The sequence below is a fragment of the Bos indicus genome, chromosome 11 (genome assembly GCF_029378745.1).
Source record: "Bos indicus isolate NIAB-ARS_2022 breed Sahiwal x Tharparkar chromosome 11, NIAB-ARS_B.indTharparkar_mat_pri_1.0, whole genome shotgun sequence".
In the NCBI taxonomy this organism is placed as follows: domain Eukaryota; kingdom Metazoa; phylum Chordata; class Mammalia; order Artiodactyla; family Bovidae; genus Bos; species Bos indicus.
Window position 1 is genome coordinate 95,891,738 of NC_091770.1, and position 9,203 is coordinate 95,900,940.

General features: G+C 42.7%; 1 protein-coding gene across 4 annotated transcripts in view; it reads left to right on the top strand.

The window, feature by feature from the left end:
- The window catches only part of GAPVD1 (GTPase activating protein and VPS9 domains 1), a 75,115-nt gene extending 66,560 nt beyond the window's left edge, over nucleotides 1-8,555 (top strand). For all 4 annotated transcript variants that reach the window (XM_019970838.2, XM_019970843.2, XM_019970841.2 and 1 more), the window contains 3 exons: nucleotides 1,648-1,720; nucleotides 2,898-3,095; nucleotides 4,368-8,555. In XM_019970838.2, the coding sequence (XP_019826397.1) occupies nucleotides 1,648-1,720; nucleotides 2,898-3,095; nucleotides 4,368-4,508 (412 nt within the window). In that variant the 3' untranslated portion in view covers nucleotides 4,509-8,555. The remainder of the gene's footprint in view (nucleotides 1-1,647; nucleotides 1,721-2,897; nucleotides 3,096-4,367) is intronic.
- The last annotated feature ends 648 nt before the right edge of the window (nucleotides 8,556-9,203 follow it).

Sequence of the window (9,203 nt, forward strand, 5' to 3'; positions counted from 1 at the left end):
CCTCACTTCCTCGGGGGAAACCTTTCCTAGCCTGTCTGCCTGGGTGAGATGCCCTGGCAGGGCAGGGCTGCCTCAGGCCTGGGTACCTTTCTTTAGCACTTGCCACCATTGCAGTTTTACACTTGAGTCATGGTTTCTCAAGCTGGCATGGCTGACATTTCGGGCCAGATGATTCTTTACTGTGGGAGGCTGTCCTGTGCCTTGTGGGACATGTGGCGTCATGGCTGGCCTTGGCTGGTAGTACCCTACCAGCTGTGAGAACCACGCCGTCTCCAGACACTGCCAAGTGCCCCTTGGGGGCAGAACCGCCCTCTGTTCCGGATCACTGGTTTGTGTGATTGTTTGATGAACGCCTCTGTCCTCCACCGGATGGTTCCTTCTTGAGTCCAGGAACACAACGCTTCATTCATCTCTCCACTGGGGCATCAAGCACAGTGTGTGACTTCTGATATGTTCTTTTTATTTATTGGGAATGATATGTATTTGAATATCAAAATATCAAAAAGTGTATGGCATATGAATTAAATCTCAGTAAAGCCTATTTTTAAAAACAATCCTAAAAATACTGATCTTGAAAAAAACAATCTAGAAGGGTAACAGTGGTTATTTGGGGGTAGTGAGACTCAGCATTTTAATTTTTTCCTCTTCTGCATTTTATGACCCGGTTTCTGTCCCCGAGTGTGTTGCTCAGTGGCCACCGTGTGCCCCGAGCAGTGACAGTGACTCACTGTGCCAGCGGCCCTGAGGGGCCCATGTAATAGGACCTCAGGGTGGGACACTGGTGGTTTCTGTAAGATTCATTTTTTTCATGGAAATTTTAAGATCTCTCGTATATTTGAGAGAGCTCACTTTCCTTTGAGTGGGTTAGGATCGTTCCCACCTGCCTCCCTCACTTGTTCCTAGACTCGGGCTTTTTACCCCTCCCCAAGTTTCTGTATGCAATTTGCCAACTGGGTTCTGTTTTTTCTCCAGAGCCCCAGTTTTTGGCTTCCAGGGTGGGATGAGGAATGGGAACATTCAAACTGCTTACTGCAGAGAGGACCTTTGAAGCCGAGTATGCCTCTGTCCCCTCCGTGTCATCTTTGCAGGTTTATAGAGAGTTAGCACTGTGTTCTGGAAAGGACACTCAAAGGCAGGAGACTGGGCGTAGCCTCAGCTACTCACCACTGTGTGGCCTTAGGGAAATCCTTCACCTTTTAGGCCTAATCATTGTCATCTCTGAAATGAGAGGTGAGCGTCCTCAGCATCCCTTCTCCATCAAAGCGTCTGTGCTCTCCAGTTTCTGGCCTTTGACCCCTCCACTTCTTCTTAGCCTGTTCACCAGTTAGCTTGTCCAGGTAGCTTCCGGGCTAAGGAGTCCCCTCACTTCTCCTGTGGACACTTCCCTGGTCCAGAAAGGAGGGGTTCCCACTCTTCCTCCTGCATCCCCTTGGCTCCCTGAGCCTTTCTAAGCAGATCCTAAACGTGAGAGTTTTTGACCAGGACAGAATACTTATAGCTAAGAGAGAGTCTCAACTGTAATGGTAATCTGTATTTGGAAGTGAGTCTAAAATGGTTTAAATGTGTTTTGAGGAAACCGATTATGACTACCTGCATACCTTCTTTTCTGAATTATGTATTTACATATGTGTTCTGGGGCATTTTCAGGGTTCTTCATGAACATATTCAGAGATTGTCTAAAGTAGTGACTGCAAATCACAGAGCTCTGCAGATACCAGAGGTAATAACAGTTTATACAGTATGGATGGTATTATTCAATTAAAAGTGTCTTGGTGTGCTATGTACATGTTACCAATTTTTCAGGGAAGCAGAATATAGTAAGTTATAAAGAAACCACTTGCACTGGATGTCCTTCAGCCAATAAAATTCTCAAAGGTCTTTCCGTGGATTAAAATTCCCTAGCCTGAGAAAGGACCTTAGTAGTGAGAGGTGAGTGGAGGGCCAGCCTGGGGTAGCCCCCGCCCTGACATCACCCCCTGTAGGCAGGGCTTCCTGCTCACAGCTCACTCCTCCTGCGGCAACCACACACTCCACTGATGCTTTTATTATCATATAGAGCCTTGGAGTCCTAACCACTCAATAGCCAGTGTTCTTTCCAGAACATTCTGCAGGAATGTCCCATATGAAAGGATCTGGTGGAACTTCAAAGAGAGTGTGGAAACTCCTGTCCAGAAGAGGGAACTGAATCTGAATGTGACCTCAGAATTACCTTTTAGTTCCTAATAGTACATTTTTACCTGTCTTACACCTCTTACAAAATCAGGAAACAGGAAAGTTTTAGGTATATGAGTTTTCTGGTTGTTTCATTAGAATCTGGATATTAATTGGCATAAAATTTTTAATTGTCCTTGATTTCTAGAGCTGCTGCAACACAGGTACATACTAATTTTTAAGCTATTGTAAAAGTAGCTTGTCGGTGCTTTTGGAATCAGCTGCAATACATAGATAAGTCCCATTCTAGCTCTTTTAAGAAAGATAATTGTTTTAAATTTATGAATTCTAGGTTCTGTGTTATCAGATGCCTCTATTACTATATTTCTGGGTGGGTTTGTGTGTTTGTTTGTTTTTCCTTTGGGGCCGCATCATGCAGCTTGGGGATCTTAGTTCCCCAGTGACCGGGGATGGAACCTGGGGCCCTGGCAGTGAGAGCTCAGAGTCCTAACTACTCAACGGCCAGGGCATTTCTCTGGGTGGTTTTATTTTAAAATTCAAAGCAAATAATTTAAAAGCTTAAAAGTTAGGCTTCAATCCTGAAGTGGGAGGATGGGGAGGAATTGCAATTTGGTTTTTCTGAAAAAGGGAAAAGGCAGCGGCTTCACCCATCCGCCTCCTGACGTAGAGGTTGCTCTGGTCACTGCTTCCCACGTGCATGACAGTCTGTGTGTGGTCTCGCTTAGGTTTATCTTAAGGAGGCACCGTGGCCCTCGGCACAGTCAGAAATCAGGACAATAAGTGCTTACAAGACGCCCCGGGACAAAGTGCAGTGCATCCTGAGAATGTGCTCCACGATCATGAACCTCCTGAGCCTGGCCAACGAGGACTCCGTCCCAGGGGCAGATGACTTCGTCCCTGTGCTGGTGTTTGTGTTGATCAAGGTAGGTCCTCGCTACCACCTGTGAGAAGAGTTTCTTTGCCATCCTGATTCGGGGGGTTGTGCAGAGGGTCGCCAGGTGTTAACAGACTTTGACTCTTTTACAAGTTTCCAGCTCTGTGATACCCAGGAAGAAAGTAGTTAACGTCAAGTTATGTTCTGTTCTGAAGTTAGGGTTTTCCAAAGAAAGGAAGAGCTAGATTCCTAGATGAACATTTTCAGCTTTTTAAAGCAGTGCCTGAAGGTCTTGCTTGGAGCTCAGTAGGTAATTACTGAATGAATGAATGAGGGCAGGTTCTCTGGTCATGTTTTTACCATCTTCTTTCATGTTGAATTCTTCATAGTGGTTATCACATAAACTACTACATTTTCCTGTCATCTTTCTCCTCTTTGACCTCACATTTTATTAATTGTACCATATTGTTTTTAAAAGCACTGACACCTCTTGTCCTTTTTTGACTTTAAAGTGTCACCATTCACATGGTTTATTTTGAACATTTTGGTTTGGAGGTGGGGACCCTGCAGTTTGGGTGCACAACAGCCAGCCAGTATGTGTTCCAGTCAGCTCAGCCCTCTGGTGATGTCTAAAGTGTATTTGACATATAGCTTACTAATTCTTAATGTTGCGGTATTTCTGCAGCCTGAACTCTTAGCTCAGAGTCAGAACCCTGACTCTGAATCAGTGTGCGATGAGCCTGCTTCACTCCTCCTATTGCCCGTTGCTCAGCTCCCTTCCGCAGGTGATGTGTTTAGTCCCTATGCAGAGCCAGTCTAAGCCCCTTTTAAGGAGCAGGCCTTAGCTTGCCCTCCTGATTTAACACACTTGAGCCTGGAGGTGAAAAGCAGGAGTTTCTGTGCTGCCTCCTGCAGCAGAGGGCCTACTCTTTTTTTTTAGTTTTTTTCTTTCTCTGCTCTATCCTTACTTACTAAACAGATATAACTCAATTTGTCTGCAGCATTTCCTTCCTTATCTGGAATCTTGGGATGTTGAGTAAAGCCACTGGGATTAGTGCAGCCCCTCTAAGGACCCGTGAGGTCAAGTGCTTTGTTAGGCTAGAAAGCTCTAGATAGTCGAGCTAGGATTAGAACCTGAGTCTTCTTTCCAATACGCTGTTGCTCCTCACAGTAACTTGGGTTTACAAATTAGTTCCAAAAAGGATTTGGGGGATTATTTTGAAAAGGACTGGTATCTCTTTTTCACAGGAAAACATTTGAAAGATGTTACCATAAATGATTTTTCCGGCTGAGTAGTTGACTTTGTTTTTCACTTCTCTAGGCAAATCCACCCTGTTTGCTGTCCACTGTTCAGTACATCAGTAGCTTTTATGCCAGCTGTCTGTCTGGAGAGGAGTCCTATTGGTGGATGCAGTTCACGGCGGCCGTGGAATTCATTAAGACTATCGATGACCGAAAGTGACCGAGACAAAGGCCCAGCAAGGCAGCGGACTGTTGGCGGGGCACACAGATCTCTCAGAAAACGTACCAGCTGCTTTGAAGGCTGAAGATTGTTTTTGTATAATATTGTACAGTGTTCAGACCTTTTAAAACAGATCTTTACTAAACAGATTAATGAGCTAACAAGCAGGTTCTCTTTTCTTTGGGTTCTTTTCCTTTCTGAGTTGCATATTTCATTAATTTCTTGTCCCCACATAGAGAATAGTACTGCAAAAAGGGACCACATTTTTCAGGTATTTTGAAATACAAAAAAAAACACAACCCAAATCTAGAAAATTCCTAGATCTCTGTTTATGGATACTCATTCTTTCTTTTCATTAAAAAAAAAAAAAAAGAACAGTACACCTCTTTTAAGATGCTGTCTAATCTTGGAAGCATCTAACAGAAGGAAAATAACCAGTTGCACTGAGGATTAAAATAGTGGTGACATTAGTGGCATTATCTATAAATACACTCACCTAAATTGAAAAGCTAAGAAGGAAATGTAAATATGATATATATTTATATTTGATGTAATATGGACATCTTCAGATTCTAATAAACAAGGAATATTGCTGATGGTAGGTTGTCATGTACCCTCTTGTGAAATGGTTTCCTTGACAACATTTAAGCTGAGCTTAAAAGCAGAAGGTGAACAAATACGCAGAAGTATTTATTAAAGTGTAACAGTTTATTGAACTTTCTAGGTATGGAATTTGATGCACAGGGCTGCCTTTGATGAGGGGTATAGAACTTATTGAATATATCACTTAGACCTTCTCACCCTGGACGTCTTTGAGCCTGCAGTAGGAGATAGACTGTTTAATCACCATACGTGGCATACAAAGGGACAGTAGATACCTAACCCACCCTTGTGGTACTTCTCATCTGAAATGCTAAATATAGTGTAGAAACCCCAGCCAGAACTCCTTACAAACCTTTAACTGTAATATATTTTTGAAATGATGATTCACATTGAATGCACAGACCAGGAATTCAGTGAATGTCATTTTTTTAAAAAACTAATTTGTATTGTCTGCTTTAGTGATACAAGTTTTACTAGTGATAAACTATTTTAATCAACCATACTATTCTTACGGGGGGGAAAAAAATCTGTTTTGGCAGGTTTCTGTGCCTTTGTTTCCCTCTTCTGAACAAAAGTATGTTTTTCTGTATTTTGGTTTGATCGTGTGTTGCTGATTAATCAGGAATGAGTTTTGGTGTCTGAGAAACAGGCCAAGGAGGCCCACCAAAGCTTCGAGCACAAGTCTTACACATAGGCCGTTGCTGACTGGTTTCACTCTGTGTGTTTCCTAAACGTGTTAACTTCTTTTATGAAAATTGGTCCCCTCCTTTGAGTCTCTTGTTGCTGGCAGCATTTCCAGGCATGTTTAAGGGAACTGTGACCAACAACCTTGAGCAGATAAGGACAGAGGCTGTCTCTCCAGGAGCTCTGTGCTCCACTGTGCCTAAAGAAGCTGGGTTTTCTTTATGCCTTGACCTCTTCTCATTCCTTTACTCTAAAATACTGAGATAAGTTGCAGAGGATTGTGAGATGAGGTTTCTGCCTTTTAGGGGCAGATCAAAATTAAAGTAGTACTGAAAAATGTCCTCTTGAATGTTAGATCAAGAAATCTATGTACAGTCATGCTTCATGGACTGTAACGGTCAAGCTCATTTAGGTCTTAGAAGTCAGATCCCACCGTAGATACTTTACAAGACAAACAAACTGTCTTAACATGATTTCTAAGGCAGAGGGGGGCAGTTCAGCATTTGATTCAATAAATGTTAAGTCAACAGAAGTCTTGAAATAGTTGAAATTTATTGTTTGGGGATTTAACTCAGAAGTCAATGCAGTTTTTCACCCCCGTGGTGGTTCCTAACTCACTTCCATGTTGTTACTATGGAAATAAATATGAAGATGTGGACACTGCATGGGGCTCTTTTCTGTGGAGAAGGTGGTGAGTTTGTATCTCCTAGAGGCAGGAGGTAGGGCTCTGCAGGGCTTGAGACAGTTGTGAGAGGAGGACCTCAGAGACTTGGCATCACTGGGTGCTTGTGTCTTGACTCAGATGCCAGCAGAGAAGCGCACAGCCCAGCTGTTTAAGGTTAAGCTGTTTTCTTCAGGAAGCCGGTCAGGAGTAAGGACTATTTCAGCGTTAACTGTCACCGGTAGTTTCGTCATAACAGGGTTTAGTAGTGTTGAGTTCTGAGTTTAGGAATTGGTAACTGTCTGCATGGGCTTCTCAGGTGGCTCAGCAGTAAAGCCTCTGTGTGCCAATACAGGAAACTCAGGTTCGATCTCTGGGTCAGGAGAAGGGCATGGCAACCCGCCCCTGTATTCTTGCCGGGGAAATCCCATGGACAGAGGAGGCTGACCGACTACAGTCCATTGGGTCACGTAGAGTCAGACACAATTCAGTGACTACACAACACCTGTGTGTGTGGCAGCGGTGGGCGTGAGATAGGGAGTAATCCGATTGTACTCTTTCAGGAAAGGAATAGTTGTCCTTCAGCTGTTTCGTACCACAGATCCTCCCAGGACATAGGTCATATGAAGGAGTGTGCAAAAATACAAAATCACACGTAGGAAACCTTCAGTAGCCACTGATTATTACATGGAATTTACAAAGAAAATGAATGTTAAATGTTCACTGAAATTCTGTGGAATTATCTCACGAAAAAAATCAGTTCCTATTTTGTATTAATACTCTGCTTCCAGAGATGGTTAAGTAATAGAATTACAGATTGAAGATTATCTTTTATTTGTAAAAGTGTTATTTTTTAAATCGAGTAAACATTTTGTTTTCTTTCTCTAGGTCAAATCTCAGCCACAGTTAACTGATTTCTCCTTTTTCTTTTTAAAAACCTGTTTATAAAAGCCATTTTATACAGATATGAAATCACTGTAAGAGGGTTGGGCTTTGTGAAGGATGGAAAATAGATGTGGATGAGATGCATGGGTTTTTCTCTCCCTGTTGTGTCCTGGAAGCCTTTGTTTAATGTAGACTTTCAACCTACATGTTCCTGAGGTACGTAAGCGAGAGAACTAAAACCCGTCCCAGTCAGTGACAAGGTCTAATTTTGGCCACAAGAAGCTGTACCTGACTGTGCATGCCGGTCGGCACTGTTCCCCATTGCCTGCCGTGGGAATTCCGTGGCCAAGTGAAGATCAGCATCGTGAAGATTTAACAGTTTCTGTGTCTGATGAGATTGGGTGTGAAAAAGGAAAGTAGGAACACACTTGCTCAGAATTGTTAGTGGGTTGTGTCAAAGTGATAGAGTCGTTAGTGGACTTAGCTTCCTCCGTTGATGTGTGTCCTAGACTTTCTCCTCCCTTCCCATTCCTGCTTTATTTCGTAAGGAAAAGTCTGCCCTCTGTTTAGTTCTTTTAACTAGTAAGTTTATTCTATATGTAATTGCCAACTTTAGGGGGGAAGTCAGAAAAGATCTTGAAGCTCAAAGAATTTTTAGTTGAGTAGATGCACAGTGATGAGATGTTTGAGGTACTTTGCCAAAACACTTGAGAATGTTGCCAGATTAATAATCATATATTTTAGAATATGGGTTACCCAAGGAGTAGGGTGACCAGGAATTGCTTTATTACCCTTGAGAATACTTGGAGAAAGGAAGATACGCTTTGCTTCAGTGTCAAGGTTGGTGTGGTTGAGCTGTGGCATCACCACAAAGCTGCATGTCCCACAGGCCTGTTCTCATCAAAGGTTAAATCCCCGGGAGAGAAAGTCCTCTACACCTGGTTCGTGGCAGACTCTGTGGGCAGGAGCCACACGCCTTAAGAATTCACCTCTGCTGAGTTAATGTTCTGTCTTGTCTTCCGTCGTCTTGTGTTTCACCTGTGTGAAAAAGCTTTGTACTGCCTCTCCTCTTGAAACTGATAAAAACCTATAAGCCTCAGTGAATGAGCTTGCACCATCTTGTATATGTACAGGAAACCCATCCTGTCTCCTAATGTGATTACTCATGTACAATATCATTGTGTAAAATTGATTAAAAAGGGAGAGCAGTTGAATTCATTGGGTTTTATGTTTCCATCATCTCTTTTGTATTTGGAAGCATTTCTGAAAATTTCTCTGACTTCTCAGATGTAACTAAGGTTCTCCATGAATTCACACTCGTCCTTTTCATCTGAACATCTACTTGTTAACTACAGTACAGGAAGGAATTGGAATCATCCAGCAGTTGCTAATAAGATGGTGCACATTCACTCCTTTAACACGGTTCCTGTCTGAACCCTGTATTTGGTTAGCTATTCATCAGCCTTAGTTCTGAGCGCAGAAGTCCTAATCATGGTATTCACGGGAGCCTTGATTAATCCTCTCAGTTGAGGGAAGTTTCTATTAGCCAAGGAGCCCTTGTTGCAGAGGCCAGCTCATTCTACTTGCTGATGGAAAAGCACTTTGTTCATATTGATTGCACTTAACTTGGTAGGAAACATTTAAAAACTGGATTAGGATTCAGTTTTCACTCAGTCTGTTCATTATTAAAATTAATGCTATGACTTTCCTAGAACTGAAAATAGAATTCAACTTTTCTTGCCAATTTGGAATTCCCTATGTCACCTGGACTCTTGTTATATTTGTGCCTGCTCAGCCCTCTCTAAGTAAGCGGCTCTGTGGCTTTTCCCTGAGGATGCAGAGCTAGTGATGTTTAGCTAGGC